Consider the following 19,215-nt stretch of genomic DNA (forward strand, 5'->3'; position numbering starts at 1 on the left):
GCCTCATGCATGCTAGACAAGTGCTCAATCATTCAGTCACACAATAGCTGTTCTTACATAGCAACTGGGATAAACTGGGTTATTGCTTTGCAAGGCAACTTGGAGACTTGAGTATTCCTCATTCTTTAAGACGTATTTGAGGCTAGGGATTTTGCTCAGTATTAGATTGTCTGGCAAGTACAAGGCTCTGGGTTTGATCCCAGCACCAAGAAGAAAAAACTAAACAAAAATAAAAGAGAGGGCTGGGGAGATAGCTCAGCTGGTAGAGTGCTTGCCTCACAAGCACAAGGCCCTGAGTTCGATCCCCAGTACAGAAAAAATAAAATAAAATAAAAGAGAAAGCATTCGCCTGTATCTATTTATATATATTTTTTGTAGTTTTCAGTCACACTAGAAGATCTATGCTGAGATCTGTTATTTGAAATATCCACTGGCTCTTTAATTTTCTCTCCTCTAAAAAAATTAGAATTAATGTCATAAACACTAACGTACCTATTAACACCTGGCTCATTCCTGTAAGGAAAATAGGTGAGACGCTGTCAGTTTCTGGAAACTTAGATGTGGCTGAAATATTAATGAGCATCTATATCAATACGGCTTTCTATCTGAGGAACTATGATGAATTGGAGATGAAGGTTGTGCTTACTACTGCTAAAACTGTCTTAGAAATAAAATATATCTTTAAAAGGGGAAAAACTGAATTAGAGCAAATATATCTCATTAACAAAGCAGTCAATTCCCTTTATTTTTAAAATTTTATGTACACATATGAATGATCTGTATAATGTACATTCAATATAGAAAGCTTTATATATTTGATAATGTATAGAACATTTCACAATTACACTAATCTCTTACATAACATCTTGACATCCATTTTTAAACTTTAATTTATTTTTTAAAATTTTTTTTTTGCACAAGCTCCTTGTCATTCAATTTGGTAAAGCCAGTTATACATACCGATGTGTACTGTGAGCTCTCAAGAAGTTAATGATTGAGGAGACCAGGAAACAGGTAGAGGAACAAAAACCTAATAGTGTTCGGTGACAGGAGAACACACGACGCTTTTCTGGGGTTAAATGACTTAGTCCAATTTCTGAAGACTGGAGCTCAGCCCCACAGTCACATTAATTCAAAAAAACATTATAAAAACTAGGAAGAAAGTGTTGTCTTTTTGATTCACAGTCTTGTAAACAGATATAAAGGAAAAAAATGTGCTTACATACATCAAGAAAAAAAATTCTTGTGTACCCACTTTAGGTTGATCCACAGAGTGCTTTCTCATAATGTGATACAATTAGAATCACTGACTTTTTTTCCTAAATAAAAATATATTTATAGAAAAAGGAATAACACTGTCATGAAACCAGGAGAAAGGCAGTTAAGAGTTTGCTTCAACGTATCAGCTGGAGGAATGTGGACTGGCCTTTCAGGGATTACTGTCTCTCGGGAGTATTTCAAGTCTGATAGCCAAGGTCGCCTGCCTCATGGTCTACAGGAGGTGGCAGGTTAGACATGACTGATGAGGATGTACCTGCGGTAAGGTAGCCAGCAACTCCAGGTCCTGCAAGAGAGAAAGAAAACACTCACTCTAGAGAGCAGAATCACGCAAAACTCTGACTTTTACAAAAAGGTCAGACCTGTCAGGTGCCCCAGCACGAGAGACTGATAATCTATGAGAATTACCTACATATACAACGGTACCTCAACAGACAACTACCTACCATTATTTTCATGGTTTGCTTTTACTATGTGACAAAGTTAAAAATCATTTTGAAATTTTTGCTGGACAGTAACACAGATGTGGAAATATGGAAACATTTTTTCTTTTCATGTCTGGGAAATTCAATCTTTCAAAATATCCTGGGCACTGAAAGAGCTATGACAAATGGAAAAATGGGAACAAACGCAGAAAAGAAACTCTACACTCAACCCATCCAGAAGTCATACGTGACAAAATCCTCAACATAAACACTACTGTTAACATTCAAGTCAACCTATTTTCATTTGGTGCAAAGAAATGCTATTCTAAAAAGTAACACCAAATGAACAAGGGTTGCTAAACCAAAGTCTCTGAGAAAGAGGAAGGCTCTAGACATTTATCTATCATAGGTTAAAACAAGAATGCTCTGGGAAAAGGTACTGATATTTTAGTTTCATATGTCTTCTTTGATTCTGTCTCTACTTCATGAAAAAGCTATATACCTGCCAGCATTTATCAAGATGTGTCCTCAGAGCATTGTAACTGTGTTAGCCCTCTAGAGTTTATTTTAAACATCACATGGGCATTTAATTACATCTAGGAAGCACTGCACAAACTAACAAGTACTTGCAAGAGAAGTATAGCATAATACTGCATACTGAGCAATATTTTTAGCTGAAATTGTAGGAAACAAGGCAAAGGACTACAGAACATCAAAGGGTTAGGACTAGAGAGGCAATGGGAGCGGCATGCATTTAGCAAAATGTTTCTCTACCTGCTTCAGAGAGCTACACAGAAGTTAGCAAGCTGCCTGGCAGAGCGGATCTAAAGCCCGCTCCTGAGGTGAAGGGGGCTGCTGCCAGTTAGAAGGGAAGGAGAGACACCTGGGGGGAAAAAAGAAATATAAGCAGCAAGGGAAGTGGTGAGAAAGTGCAAACAGCAGAGCAGTCTGACGAAGGCTGAAGCGTAATAGGACTGATGCAGGACAAAAGGCCACAGTTCAGATTCACTTCATTTCTCACCTCAAGCATTTGCATTGTAACGCGAAATGGCTTGTATAGACACTGTGAGTGGTTATGTGGCCAGAGATGGCCCAGCCTGTGTGAGCTGTAACTGAGTCAACCCCAGTGCCCAGGCATGTGGAGCCTTATAGCAGTTCCCTTTCCCATGCACCACAGGGGACCTACATCTATCAGCCCCCACCTTCCATCAATCAGGGTGCCAGGCCTTGTAAAACTTGCTAAGGGAAAGACCACCAGGTCACTGAGCCTCTCCAAAAATGTGGTTCAGAGCTATAGCACCACACTGTTACATCACTTGCCAAGTTACCATTCTCTAAACTTTAGGCAGATGCAAAACTATCACTTAGGTCTCATTAAAAAACCTCAACCACTCCAAACTGGTGTGGTTCCTAAAAAACTGACTATGGGCTAAACTTAGTTCATATAAATATAGTATGTCATGAGGCTGAACCATGAATGCCACTTATGGAAAGAGGACTAATGCTGCAGTTCTCAAACTGTGTGCTGGGGTAAATACCCTGGAAAAATTCACAGGGGCACTGCTGGTATATTTGAAACACAGTGACACTTACTGACTACCAGTCATGCGAACAACTCCTTTTCAGTTGTCTGGTTGTAACTATTTCATAACTCTTAGGTATTTCTTGTGACCTAGGCATGGATGAAAATATTACTAAGATGTTAAGAGCATTGTGAGTGGAGAAAATTTGGGAACCCCTATGTTAAAATCTAAATTGTGAAATGATGGGCCTAGAAGAAAAAAACCTAATGCTAGCCCCCACCAATTTAGGAAAGGCAAATCAACTCCTGGGTACTTCTACAAGCACAGTCTGAGATGCTGTCCTCCCCCATCCCTGCCTCCAGTTTCTACTTGAGGATGCATCTGACTTTCAGGAATGAAAAGAGCCACCTGGTCATCAAGATGGGATGGAATAGCTGTGTTCTCCAGAAAAAAGTGGGAAGAAAGTAGAAGTGTCAGGGCATGTGGAAACACTGTATAAAGATGCTGGACTTAAGAGGAATGAAAACTGATGGAAAAGTAACAAATAATCCTACCTAACAGAATTCACTTCCACGGTGAAGTATACACATGTAAAATTCTTCATCCCTAATTCCAGCTCCTAAAAGCCTCTTCACCTTGGAGAGATTCCATCCGTAGTGTCTGCTTTCACTACTGATACTCTAGGTGAAGTGATTTGAGAATTTTCACTGCTGAAATTACTTTTATAAGACTCTGAAGTCACAGGCAACAAGCTGTTCTGGAACCTAACAAATGGCTAAGTAATTGCAGGCACTAGATAATGCAACAACATATCTATAGTACTGAGGCACTGTTAAATAAGCATTTATCATAAGAAAACATATATCAGGGCAGAGAACTTATGGGAGTAGGTAATCTCATTGTAATTTACCAACACTGAGCAATCCTACCTAGGACTTTCAAATTAATTTTATCTTAAATCTGAGCATGTGACTGAAAGACATTTGCTCAGTGGTGAGAGAGAAGAAAATCTTAAGTGAATTGTTGGTCATTCTCACCTTACTTTGAAGTAGTAATTAACTTTCCTTTATCTTTCCCCATCTCCTAAACAATACCCACTTGCCAAACATATCTAAAGACACCAGTTGTAAGAAAGGGTTGGTGATTTGTATTCTCACAGCACCTTAGTTCATTTGCAAATTGATTCGAGAAAGGCAGGGTACAATCTATCTTCTAAAGATTGGAGGTAGCGTGGAGTACAGTTCAATTAAATAGAATTATGAATCAACATGACACTGAGTACATTCCACTGAATTCCACATAATGAGATTTTAGCAGTATCGGAAGTACTTGCTCCTTTCATTAAACTCATGACACAAAATATATTAATGAAAAAGCTAAAACCAAAAAACAATCTGACAACCTAAGCAATGAACATGCATTCGTTCAACTGGCATTTAACTCAGAATCTTAACTCTTGAAACAGAATTGGTCCTTTCAAATGGAATAGACTAAAGCTGGTGGAAAAACTGTGTCAAGCAACCAACATTTCAACAAGAACATCTAAGATTGATGCTGTGCCAAGAATCAAGGCAGTTCTGAGGCTAACACAGATCATAGCTAGTTTAGACTGTCCTGTGTGGACGGGACTGAGGTTTTAGCAATGGCCTTCAGGATGACACAGCAACACCAGGCCTCTGCCAGGGTGGGATTTATACTATCTCCCTGCGGGTTGGGGTGGTACAGAACTTGTTACCCCTTGAGTCCGTCCACAATATGAAGAGACCTGTAAATCTCAGCTTGCCTTTTCCCCTAATGCTCTTCTAATTCTTACAGCTTACCACAGCTGCTTCCTGTACATCATTCAGAAGACGACTGAAAGGGAAAGGCACAGACAAGATTTTTACTCCCTGTACTTTTTATCCCTTATGGTATTAGGAAATTTGAAAAGTGGGTGAGAACCAATATAATTACAGAATTTAGATGAGAGGAAAGACCAAATGAAGTCTAAGTCTCTAAAGATAAACACCATCTCTTCTGTATTCTAATCATAACCTCTTGGCCGGAGCTGTCAAGTAGGTCAAGGACCCTGGTACCTTTTTATTACACGTCAATGAATGCTGAGCACAAGAACAAGAAGCAGCACTAGGAGAGGCTTCCTGTAGAGAGGCTTCTAAACTACAGGATGCTGTTCCTGCAGCCAACTTCTAAGTCTATTCTACTCTTCGCTAACAAAACTAAGGCAGTCTTCCGATCCCACTATCCTTATACAAAGTAAGAAGTGAATGCCACTAAAGTGTGAACTCATGGGAGCAACCTCAAGGGCAGTTCTTGGTGCCTGTAAGAACATACTTCTGGCTAGAAGCTTCAGCTTTGCCCCTAATTTAAAAAAGAGAAGTGGGAGAGACCAAGTTCATATTCTACACGAATTTCTCCCCACAAAAATCAGGGGCAGGGTTGGAAAAGTAAAAAGAAAATCAGTGACACTCTGTTCTTTAACATATACACACAGGGCCAACAGCCCAAGATCATGTTTGTAATATTGACGGTTCTCCAAATAATTTAAGAAGTTAATTTACATTAAAGTTACAGTGAAGGGAAAACCAGTAATGTCACAACCAATTCTAAAATTGAAACAAAGGTACAACTTTCTCCAAAGCCCCTATTTTTTTAATACTTGATTCAGTCTGCATGATTTAATAAACTTCTGTACTAGTAATTAGGATAATTAAAACAATTACACCAATATAGGAAACACTGGGTGCAATGTTTTTCTCTCAATTTACCTATATCATCTCAGGTTAAGGGATGGAGGGCTGCCATCTTTTTATATATTACTAATTCAGGCAGACAGCAAGAACCACCTCATATTCTTTTCTTTTCTTCACTGGGGATTAAACCCAGAGGCACTAAGACATATTCTCAGCCCCTTTTAAAAATTATTTTTTGAGACAGGTCTTGCTACGTTGCCCAGGTTGGTCTCAAACTTGCAATCCTCCTGCTGCTTCAGCCTCCCAAGTGGCTGGGGTAATAAGTGTGTATCACTGTACTTGGCTAAAACCACCTCGTATTCTTTAAAGGTAATTTCAAACTAAAAACTTTTATACCAGACACTACATTTCATCTTTAGCACATAGCAATTTATTAGTATGACTTTTTTCTTAAACAGGAGCCAATACGAAAAAATATATTCTAAAATTATTATGGCAATTAGTATGGCAAATGGACAAATGTCCTGAGTTCCAAACATAATCTTTTGAATCCAAAGCTGTCAAACATTCTTTCATTTATGATATTCCCTTTCCCTCATGGGAGAACAAAATATTCAGCAAAACTATAGACTAATCACTGAAAATGTAGAAGAAAAATATTTTACATATACATTACATATATTTGGAGCATCATTTTATTATTTGACAGAAATGCCACGATGCTACCATGTTTCTGACACCAACACTCCTGAACAGCTATTTCTCCATTCTTTTTATAGTTTTGAGATAAACATTTTAATATAGACATGCTCCAAATATAACTTATGACACCCTTATTCAATTGGGTCAAAACTAAGCAAAGTACATATTTTAGTGAACAGACACTCAAAACAACTGAGCACATGCTGTCCAGGGCTGAAAACACAGCTGTACAGCATGCTTGAAGCACCCCAAAATGAGGTCGGTGATAGCCCAGGAGAACACTCTGAACACTATGCAAAGTCTATTCAGGGCAAAAGGATGGTCCAAATGGCTTCTGCCAAATGTCTTAAGGTAGCCAATTAGGTCTGACTTACCTGTGAGGTATCCTGCTGTTTGTGAGTCAGAAATGAACAAATCATGTTTCTGATCTTTGAAGGCACTCCAGACTGAAGATCGAGACAGGATTTCATTCACCTACGGAAGTGAAGCATGTGCTTTTGACATAAACAAATTAAGGACTACATTTTGGAAGACTGAACTAAAGAGAAAAACCAACTTCGAAAACAATAGGAAGAAGGCTGGTGAGGAAAGACCCAAAGATGGAGCAAGAACAAGCATGCATCAAATACTCTATCCCAGGCACTGTGCTGGGCACATCTCCCTGAATCCAATTCAAAGTGCTCAAATCAGCACTTCTACAGCTGGACTCTTATTATTTGGGCCTGCAATGAACTGATTTCTATATAATTAGGGCAGGAAGATTCCTAAGAAAGTATTTTCTTGTGATGGTAACAGATGGCTGATGGTGTGGTATGGGCAAATGAACTATTCCTGAGGAAAGGTTTGAGGAGAGGATTCTACAAATTGGACCTAAAAGTTTAAAGCAGTCTTTTAAATTATGGGTTGTGACCTGTTGGGGATCTCTGAAATCCTTTAAAAGGGGAGTGAACAGCATACTTGAGAAGATAAAATAGGTGAACACAGAAAAGTATCAGAGTATAATATATAAAATGGGTAGATATTCTATAAAATACACAGATGTGAAAATAAGTAATATGTGTGTGTATGTGTGTGACTATATACCAAACTAAGATGAAAAATATTTCTTTCTTTGTGACACAGATAAAAAATATTTAGGAAATACCTACTTAGAGAAGTTTTTTTCCATATCAATGTTCAGATTAAATAATATCAGACGTCTTATGTGGTAGAACAGTGGACAGAACAATGAGAGGGACAGCCTCTATCTCTGAAGTCAAATGGAAAGCTTACAGTTGGGTAGTGAGTACAGACAGTGCCAGATAATTTAGCAGTACACATTAAAGTAGTTATGTACATGTGGACCATGTGAGTGAGTCCAAGATAGGACAGCAGTCCAACCTTAGAAAAAAGCAAAAGAGGAAGCAATGAGCTGTGAAGATGAGAGAGGAGCTCCTATTTTGGGAAATAACTCTTGCCTCCCCTCCCTTGGGAGTGGAAGGTGGGTTTCTTTGCTCATCTTATCACTAGAAATGGGAGGTGGGTCAGGGATAGGCAAATGCCTACAAGTGGTACACAGAATGCCTTTTCTTTACATTCAGAACAGACTTGGGCAAAACTTAAAAAAATACTTTTTAAAACTTTCTATTTAATGATTGCAGCAGTATATACTACCTCTCTTAATATTTGAAATCATTCAAATTATACTGATAAAAGGGCCATAGCATCAAAAATGTTTCTTTACTTGCACATAGGAATCTTGTGGATTTATTAAAGAAAGGCTTTAGTTCTGGAGTAAATTTAAACCTATAAAAGAACATTAGTAGATGGAACAACCCGAATTGTGGCATATACGTACAACAAAATATAATTCAGACATAAAAAGGAAAGAAGCATTGATATGTGCTACAACATGTATGAACCTAAAAAGCATGCTAAGTGACAGAAGCAGACATACAAGGTCACATATGGTATGATTCCATTCATAAGTAACATTCAGAATAGAGTCAGAAAACAGATTAGTGGTTGGCAGGGGGTGACAGGGAGGTAAGGGGCGGTGGTGGTGGTGGTGCGGATGAAATAGGTAGTAATTGCTTAATAGATACAGGGACAGTGAAAATGTTTTAGAACTAGATAAGGTGGTATTTGCACAACATAACACTTAATGTGCTAAATTCCAATAAATTTTTCAGCATAAAAGTTAATTTTATGCTATAAAAATTTCAACTAAATGAGAAAAGAACATTAGTAGGTAAGATCATAGAGTAAACTGAATGAAGAACTTCTCCAAAGCAACAATAAAACTAAAGAGAAACAACCCCTAGACTCCCATTGACAATATCAAAGTTAATTTTATCAAGTATGAAATGCTGAATATTCTTCAGCATTTTTCTTCCTGAAACATGCCCTGCCATGCAGAAAAGGAATGCTCCCGAGTGACTGCTGAGTGTTTGGTTTTGCTTTTTCACTAAGGCAGTTATGGAAACCCATCCTTGGCCTTTGGCTCTTCTGCAGCTGCAGACATGAGCGGATACGAACACAGGTGTTCAGATTGCCCACAGCCATGACCCTGTTTTTGAGAAAACCTTGTTATAATCAGCAGATCTACAATGCTGCCTGTAAACTCACCTGTTCTCCATACTGCAGGCTTCGAGTCATCGCCTTGAGAGCTTTAACGATTTGAGCCTTGGTGGCAGCTGGGCTGTCCAAATTTTCAAGGCCTATGCCTTCGAGTAATTTTAAGAGATATGGGACCAAATCTGCTTTCAGGGCCTAGAAGGCATATGAAGCATCTATAATCATACTGGAAAACGTACATCACTCACTGAAGATATACTCCAGGACAATACCTGGAAGAAGAGCAACCTGTTTTCACAGTATCTTAATGCCAGATACAGATTCTTGTTTTAGTAGCTAATAATAATAATATTTAATGAGATTTTATTTTATTGTCAACTGTTCTAAATGCTATGTATCAATTATTTAATCTTCCCAACATCTAACGAATTAGGTATTATTATTATAGATGGAAAATCAGTGTACACATTCATAATCAAGGAACTGGGCAGTAATGTAATCTGCATTTGGACCCACAAAGCAAAGAACCTGAGTTTTTAGCCACTACGGTGCCTGCTCTAATGATACTACGCTAATAGGTAACAATCTCTGAAATGCCTTAATATCTTCCCATATTATCTTAAAATAGCAATCTTTGCAGTCATCAGTTCATATCAGTCTAATAAAAGCTAAATAATAATGTGGTATCAATCTTCATTGAAAATCAAAAGGAAGAGATGGAAGTAACTGACATTTAGTGAGTGCACCTCTTTTTTTAACTTGTGAAGTAGTCATAAGTTTATAACTTTATTTCAGATGAGGAATTCAAAACACTGTAAGGTTAAAAATCATGCCTGAGGTCACAGGGCCATCAAGTGGTAGGACTAGCTCATGTTTTTCTGCATCTAGTAAACTCCCGAGCCAACCCTAAGTTTGAACTTCAGAGCATTCACTATCTCCTTGAGATCTACCAATATCTTTACCTGCCTAAAGGAAGGACTAGAGGTGAGGTTGTAGGGTGGGGGTAGATGTTGCAGGAAAGGGAACCAGGAGAATAGGTCCTTGTCTTCAGGCAAAGAATGTCAGATGTCACTTTGTCATCTGGCAAATAATGGGAAGTCACCAAAGAATTTTTAAGATGAACAGTGACTAGCTGGGTGTAGTGGCTAATCCCAGCGGCTCGGGAGACTGAGGTAGAACTATCACAAATTCAAAGCCTGCCTCAGCAGCTTAGTGAGGCCCTGTCTCTAAATAAAAAATACTATTAAAAGGGCTGGGGATGTGGCTCAGTGGTTTAATCGTCACTGGATTCAATCCCTTGTACCAGAGGGGGAAAAAAATTAAAAAATGAAGAGTGATTGAGTTGTATTTTACTACTTTTTAATTTTTGTTGTATAGATTTATAGGATAGTGATGTTATGATATATAAGTACAATGTGGAATGTATAACAGCACATCTGCTGCTTCAAAAATTTATTTCTTATAGTGGTAACATTTAAAATTTACTGTTAGCAATTTTGAAATATACATTAACCTATAGTCACCAAGCTGTGCAATAGATCTTTAAAAGTTATTACTCCTAATTGAAACTTCACACCAATAACATATCCTCATTCTTCCCACCTCCCAGCTTCTGGTAACCACCATTCTGTGTTCTCCTTCTATGAATTTGATTGTTTTAGATTCCATTCATTGGTGAAATTGTGCAATATGTATTCTTAGCCTCACTCTTTTTTTTTTTTTTTGCGGTGCTGGGGATCGAACCCAGGACCTTGTGCTTGCAAGACAAGCACTCTACCAACTGAGCTATCTCCCCAGCCTGCAATATGTATACTTTTTTAAAAAAACATACTTTTAGTTGTCACTGGAATTTATTTTTTATTTATTTATATGCAGTGTTAAGCATAGAAACCAGTGCTTCACACATGCTAGGCAAGCACTCTATCACTGAGCCACAACCCCAGCCTGCAATATGTCTTAAGAGCTATACTTTATTTAAAAAACAAAACAAAACAAAAAACTGTATTTCTGTGATTTTGAAAAATCACTTTTGCAACAGTTGTTAGATTTTATGGTGTGATTTTTCTGTCTTTAGTGCTTATCTACTCAATATTGATAATGTATCAAGTCCTACTTCACTAGGTAAAAAGTCTCTTTGAAAAGGACAATAAAATCTTGGCATGATTCTACAACACGACTTAAGAAACAAAGGAATGAATGAATCTTTCCAAAGAGGATAAAGGAATTCTTTTTCTCTTTTTTTAATTTGTTCTTTTTATATATACATGACAGCAGAGTATACTTTGATACATACATATACTTATTCTAATTAGGATCCCATTCTTATGGTTGTACATGATGTGAAGTTTCACTGTGGTATATGCATATATGAACATAAAAAGTTATGTCTGATTCATTCCACTATTTCCTATTCCTATACCCCCTCCCTCCCTTCATTCCCCTTTGTCTTATCCACTGAATTTCTATTCCACCCCCACTTTGTTGGGTTTAAGCTACCACTTATCAGAGAGAACCTTTGATCACAAAAAGCAAATTCTGTGATGAAAACTTCAGAGTAAATGCACAAAAAGTAGCCAAAAAAGTTTGAAGTTGGTGAAATTGTTAAAATATACAGTTGTGTACAAACTCATAAGTTATCTCCACCAAACCTTAGCCAGGGAATATTTGTCTACTATGTTTATTTTCCTAAAATAGTGTTGAATCTAGAAAGTCACTTACTTGTGCTACCAATTCACCCTGCTCCTTCTGAAACATTCGGTTAATTGCTTCACAGGCTAGACCAACAGTATCTGCTCGTTTTTTCATTCCATTCATCAGTGGGCCAATGGTTTCTAAAGATGCCATGGCTCGAACACACAGCTGTGTCCCCAAAAGAGAAGTTTACTTGTAGAGAAACATTTTTATGTAGCATAAATACCAAGGTAACACATTTTTAAAAACAACTACTTTCAAGTTTAATAATAAACTGAATAAAATTCCATCTCCTGTTAATTATACCATTTAAACTGGCTTAAGAATTAATAAAATACCATGCAGTTCATGTTAGAAAGAGGTTTACATTGCATTGTTTGGAAGAGGAAATAACAGATAAAATTCTAGAGCTATAATCTAAAGAATGATTCATCAATACCTCGTTTTCAGACAGGGCATGGATAACCCGAATGGCACTCTTAGGAATGGCATTGTTCCTGTGATTCATTGCTTGGATAACTTTGGGAAGGTGGCCCAGTGGTGGGACTTGATCTGCCAGTTGAGGCTGTGCATTGAAGAGACATACTGTTGCCATTGTCAAAGTTTCCAGAGTTTCTCCCTGGAAAGTATAAAAGAAAAAACCAATCAAAACAATCAAAATACTGAAAAAGTTCTCGATATCCCTGGCAATATATTTGGTGTTCAAAACTAGGGATTCCAAAAGTTCTCAGTGCTAACACCTGGAAGTTGATTCATAAAACTTAAGAGAACAACAAACTTTTTATTTTCTTTGATAAAAGGCATGCATCCAAAGGACTTAAGAATGTATTATCTAAACAGCATTTCACTGGGCCAGGTGTACCTCATTTCTATTGAGATCATCTCCCAAAAGATGATACTAGAAATTTCTAGACAATGTTATAGACATGTCCGTGTTAGACAACATCAATGATCAAGGAGAATATAGATACGCTATGCTCAGTTCTACTAAAATTCTTATTACAGGTTGAATATTACTTTGACATGCTTCAGAAGTGTTTCCAATTTTGGAACTTTTTTGAATCTGAGAATATTTACATAGAGTTTATCAGCTGAACATCTCTAACCCCAAAATCCAAAATGTTTAATGCTCTGAAATTCAAAACTTTTAGCACTGTTATGATACTCAAAAAGTTTGATTTTGGATCATTTCAAATTTCGCATTTTCAGATTAAGAATGCTCAATCTGGGCTGGGGAGATAGCTCAGTCGGTAGAGTGCTTGCCTTGCAAGCACAAAGCCCTGGGTTCGATCCCCAGCACCGCAAAAAAAAAAAAAAAAAGAATGCTCAATCTGTATTAAACATATTTGAGTGCTATAATGAACTTTCTATTATAGATAATGGATTATACACATACATATCCATAACAAGACACTTTTTAAATGAACAAAGAAATTGGAATGTACCCAAAAAGATAGGTGACATATGATGAAATTTCTATTGCTTTTCCTTGCTAGGTTTCAGCTTTTGAGAATTTCCTTATGCTTCCCCCCTCTCCCCCCGCCGCCTTTTTTTGGGCACTGGGGATTGAACCCAGGGCCTCAGCAATACCCCCATCTGTGAGGATTTCATTTTATAAGTAAACTAAGTATGTACTAAAATTATTAGTAAAGGGAAACATGACAGTAGAAAGTGACAGTGATAAATATTTGGCATCCTAATCCTATTTTTTTTTTTTTAAAGTTCTGCTAAACTAAGGATAGTAACTAACAATTTCTAAGCACTTGGAATGTGGCAGACATGTTAGGTATTCCATACACACTAACTTATTAAAACCTCAGCCTCAGGCAGATGCAGTGATCATTCTATGAGGCAAATGAAGCAGAATCATGAATCCAGCTGGTTACTGATGAAGCTGGGCTGGGTGATCCAGGACCAACGAACACAGCTTAGACTCTTAAATCATTTTGCTCTACAGCTAGTGTGTTTAGTTCAACAACAACCATCTATTTCTAGCTTTCAACATAACTGTCCAGATAACAAAATATTAGACATTATCAGGGTTTCTGATTTGCCAAACCAAGACTAAGGCTATCTTCTGCTTTCCTGAAAGACTCTGGTTTTGAGCACGAGTACAGGGTTCATCCATGTGGTTCCAATACTGTCAATTTCTGTGACAAGGGTCATCCCTGCCATACACACGAAGTGGAGCAAAGAGCACAGACACATTTTCAAAGTAACACCAAACATTGAGGTTTTTGATTAGTTATATAATCACTGGAAATGGTGTGGCAAAAATATTCTTTCAGAGCTTCTGTAACTCTTAGAAATATCAAGCCAATATGGACATCTCTAAATTTTATCTATAAATAACCATGGTATTAGTTTCACTATTGAAAAATGAAAAAAAAATTAATGGGCATATCTAAATTTACATGTGGTTGCTATGTTGAAAGAGAGCTAATTCTTAATGCATGGTCAGTGAAGACGAGCGAGGTTTCCTAAGAAAACAATTAGTATATTTAGCAAATTCTGAAATGTATTGATGACTGACACTTACATGAGGATTGTTCTTCTCCAGAAGCTCAGTTAATTTTTCTAAGAGTGCAATCAGAAATTCTCTAGGCTTTCTGAGAACCCATGCTGGTTGTGCAATAAAAATTCTCAAGAAAACTCCTCCAACAGCAAGTTCACCCTCTGCTTCTCCAAACACCACAGCAAAATCTTCAGGCAACTTTAAACAGAAAAAGAATCATGGTCAAATCACTCAATCATTTAGTTGTACACAAAGCAGGAAATGCAAGTTCAATTAAAGAATTCTACATATAATGAAATAGTCGAGTCATTAATATAATCAAATAATAATTTTGTTTTATTTTCTCTTAAAGGTCAGAGAGGATGATTTTATTAGCTACTTCAAAAGAAAGTATTCCTGCTTTCATGTCTGAAGCTTTATTTTTTCAGGGGTGTACCTCAGTGTCTTAATGACAGAGATATAGGTTGATTTTAAACTAACTCAGCAGTAATTAAAAAATAACAAAAACAAAACAAAACAAAACCCTGTAAGATAAAAGTATATCTTACCTTCCAGTTAACATCAGGGTTGTCACGCTGATTTTTAAAGTGCCTTGAGGGAAAAAGGAGGGAAAGAATACCAAACTTTAGTCACAAAATAACACTTGCAGTGACCTTTGGAGCAAGTCTTAGAGAGGAGAGAGGCAGAGTGGGAAATGTTTGCCCTTCCTGTGGATTTTATTTGAAGGCTTTATTATCTTTGTCTTTACTTACTCTAGCATCATCTCTCTCACTGTTGTGGACACTTTATCTCTGGAACTATCATTCCAAATCAACTCAGGATTTTCATGAGTTCCTTCAAAAATATGTACAGCGGCTTCAGGGTTGTCTCTCATAGCATCCATGAAAACGCTAGGCAGAAATTTCATTAATGTAATTCGAACCTATGGGAAGAGGTATGAGAAAGAAAATAAGACCTATTGGAAACATCTCAATATTCAGCTTGCTTTTTACAGTTTTCTAAGAATATCAGAGCAATGTGTGATATGACTGATGTAAGAAATAACTATTATCTAAAAATTCTGGAGTGGGAGAAAAGCCTTGGTTTATGCAAAAGTAACTTTCCCAAGACTCACTATGACTTGGCCCTACTTACCTATCAAGTTTCCTTTCCATCCCCTGACTCAAACTTAAGAAACTTAAGAAATTTAGAGAGTAAATTTCCCAGAGTATCCCCTGTGGGGTGATGCACATCCTGTAACTTCTTTTGAGAACATCCTTAGCTCATCTGTTCAACTCTTCCTCACACCCCTTGCCCTCAAAAACCAGCATTTCTCATGCTAACACTGTTTTATGTTACAGTGAGCTTTCTTTCAATAAGAATTTAAAAAGTAGTTTTAAAAACCATATGTAGCACACACTATGCAAAGATTGAAAATTAGTGAGGCATAAGGACAAAGGGAAAAGAGTATCTTTGTCATCACATGGTTTTTGCTCCACATTACATTATGCTTAACTCTCATCTTAGGGAAACCTTCCCTGACCTGGTCTGCTTTGCTCATTGCTTACTTTCTAAGGTCCTGGCATTTGGCAAATGATTACTTGAAAGAATGAAGACCCAAAAGACTGCAAAAGAAACATCAGAAGCTCTGTGTAACTGGTAGTGATATCTACCACAAATTTAGCTCATGAACTTCTAACTGCCAAGGAATGGAAGTAAACAATGTCGGTTACATGACAGAAGGAATACACAAGATAAAATCAGGCCAGGTGCTCCACAGACACCCAACATTCCAGAGAAGAATCAATTTCTCTTGAGGCTCCCACAGGAGGGCTTTTGTTCTAAATCAAAAAATGCTGTTGGGATAAAATCAGTCAGAAGTTTCACAAGCTTATTTCTTCCATATATATGTATGTTCTCTAATGTATGCTGAGAATTTTATGCCAAAATACAATTCAGCTCTACAGAGAACAAAAGTAGGTATTGAAAGTGATTGTATCACTCTTCTTCATCCTGAGTCTCCTGAGTATGAACCATGCCTGACCCGCTCACTGTCATACACTTACTCCCAGTAAGTAATGCATTTTCACAAAGCTCTGAGAAATATATATCAAAGACACACTAAGAGTTAGAGCAGGATTTAAAGATCAATTTATTTTAATTTTCTCACTATGGAATTAAAGAAACTTAGGTTTGGAGAGACAATATTCAAAGTCATTAAGCCAAGTTAGCAGCCCGGGATTGTGATTAACAAGTTCTGCTTACAATGCCACATTGCCAATTTGCTATTCCAGGCCAATCACTTTATCTTTAATATAATCACTTCTTGTTTCTAAACATTTTAACAAAATTGTCTTCTGGAAAGATAACTGGATACTTAATTAGAAACCCAACAGTTAGGCAACATTAAAATCCAAACAGAACACTGTTGAAGCCATTCTACGTGAATTTTAGAGAAGTACCTGTTTTATTACATTTCATTATATTCTAGCATATTGAAAAAAAAAACACTAATCTCATTTAAATACTTCATAGCTTAAAACAAAAAAATGGAATTGTTCTTACGGTAAGTACTAAATTTGAAAGCATAACCTTTCTATAAACAAATCATTTATATACTTGTAATACTATGTATTTATAAGACACTACTGCACAAATCACCTGTTGATCTGTTAGATGAATTTCAAATGTCATAGATTTAAAAGCTGTATTTATTAGTATTATTAAATTGATACAAAAGAAAACTTTAATTGTATTTAGGCTAAATGTTTTAACCTAGTAAGTTTTCTTATTTTTTTTAAATTTATTTTTATTGTAAACAAATGGGATACATATTGTTTGTTTGTACATGGAGTAACAGCATACCATTTGCGTAATCATACATTTACATAGGGTAATGATGTTTGATTCATTCTGTTATTTTTTCCTCCCCCCCACCCCTCCCACCCTTCTTTTCCCTCTATACAGTCTCTCCTTCCTCCATTCTTGCCCCCCTCCCACCCCCCATTATGTGTCATCATCTGCTTATCAGTGAGATCATTTGTCCTTTGGTTTTTTGAGATTGGCTTATCTCATTTAGCATGATATTCTCCAATTTCATCCATTTGCCTGCAAATGCCATAATTGTATTATTCTTTATAGCTGAGTAATATTCCATTGTGTGTGTGTATATATATATATACACACACACACCACAGTTTCTTTATCCATTCATCAATTGAAGGACATCTAGGTTGGTTCCAAGGTTTTCTTATTTCTAAGTTTATTTGATCTAGTCTACTATGGTCCAATATTAAAAAAAAAAAAAAAAAGGCACTAAGTTATTTGACCAGTTATACAAAATCAAGAGTCTTCTTATTTGATGTCTGGAGAATGCCTATTTGATCGTCAATTTAATGAATGACCCTATCCTATTAATTTGTAAAAACTGGTTATAAAGCAAGTTTATCAGAATTTTTAAAGCATTTTAAACCCAGGCATGGTGGCGCATGCCTGTAATCCCAGCAGCTCAGGAGGTTGAGGCAAAGGATCATGAGTTCAAAGCCAGCCTCAGCAACTTAGGGTGGCCCTAAGCAACTCAGCAAGACCCTGTCTCTAAATAAAATATAGAAGGGCTGGGGATGTGGTTCAGTGGTTAAGCATCCTGAGTCTCAAAGGGGGAAAAAACCCATTTTAAGTACTAACAACTATGTAAACTGAACACTTACTAGTGTCTAAAACTATTAAACATTTCAGAAAAAAATTTATATGGAACATATAACCTTCTTTTACCATAACCTTCCTTTACCATAACCTTCAAAGTTATGTTCTGGCTACTGAGCTATTCTACAAGAGGGGTTAGCAAATGAGGGGCCAATTTAGCTTGCCATGAATTTGTATATAAAGTTTTATCAGGACACAGTCACATTCGTTCATTTATAGCTGAAGGATGCTTTCCTGTTAAATAGAAGAGCTGAATATTCATGACAGAAATCATATGGCCCACAAAGGATAAAAGATTTACCATACAGCTCTTTAAAGAAAAAGTTTATCGGTCCCTCCCACACTTCACATCATGTACAAAAAATTAATCTAAATGGATCAAAGACTTAACTATAAGGTCTAAAATCATAAAATTCTTCAGAGAAAACACAGATTAGGCAATGGGTTTCTTGGATATGACATCAAACGCATAAGCTACAATAAAACAAACTGGACTTCATCAAAATTTAAAGCTTTGTTGCTTCAAGGGACATGATCAAGAAAATGAAAAAAATTATCAACAGAATGGGAGAGAATATGTACATTTAAATAATGTATCTCATAAGAAGTTAGTATCCAAAACATATAAAGAACAATTGCAACTCAACAATTAACACAATCCAATTAAAAAACTAGCTAAGGATATGAAGAGACATTTCTCTGAGAAAGTTGTATTAACTGCCAATAAATACATGAAAAGATACTTAGCATCATTAGCCAGGGAAGTGTGAATCAAAACCATGACATAGCACTACTAGGATGGCTATAATAAAAAACAAAACAAAACATATAATGTGTTAGAGAAGATGAGGAGCTATTATAGTGCTATATATGTATGTAAAGAAATAAGAAGACAGTGCAACCACTTATGAAAACACTGATGATTCCTCAAAATTATTACCATCTGACAGAAATTCCATTTCAAAATAAAAAAAAGCAAATGCTCACACAAACTTGTACACAAATTTTCACAGAAGTAGTATTTGGATAGCCAAAAAGTAGAAACAATTCACATGTTCATTGAAATAAAATAGGTAAATAAAATGTGGAATATTGTTTGGCAATAAAAAGGAATAGGTGAATCTTCAAAACATGCTAAGTGACAGGAACCAGTC

The 19,215-nt window shown here is 36.6% G+C and overlaps 1 protein-coding gene across 1 annotated transcript in view; it reads right to left on the reverse strand.

Moving 5' to 3' along the window:
• Window positions 1-717: 717 nt before the first annotated feature.
• Dnajc13 (DnaJ heat shock protein family (Hsp40) member C13) overlaps window positions 718-19,215 on the reverse strand; it is a 120,452-nt gene continuing 101,954 nt past the window's right edge. The window contains exons 49-56 of the mRNA XM_047563839.1: window positions 15,133-15,302; window positions 14,929-14,971; window positions 14,405-14,578; window positions 12,305-12,484; window positions 11,893-12,033; window positions 9,226-9,369; window positions 6,993-7,092; window positions 718-1,564 (exon numbers count right to left, since the gene is read on the reverse strand). Coding sequence (XP_047419795.1) covers window positions 1,458-1,564; window positions 6,993-7,092; window positions 9,226-9,369; window positions 11,893-12,033; window positions 12,305-12,484; window positions 14,405-14,578; window positions 14,929-14,971; window positions 15,133-15,302 — 1,059 coding nt within the window. The 3' untranslated portion in view covers window positions 718-1,457. The remainder of the gene's footprint in view (window positions 1,565-6,992; window positions 7,093-9,225; window positions 9,370-11,892; window positions 12,034-12,304; window positions 12,485-14,404; window positions 14,579-14,928; window positions 14,972-15,132; window positions 15,303-19,215) is intronic.

This window comes from Sciurus carolinensis, chromosome 9 (assembly GCF_902686445.1).
Source record: "Sciurus carolinensis chromosome 9, mSciCar1.2, whole genome shotgun sequence".
Taxonomy (NCBI): domain Eukaryota; kingdom Metazoa; phylum Chordata; class Mammalia; order Rodentia; family Sciuridae; genus Sciurus; species Sciurus carolinensis.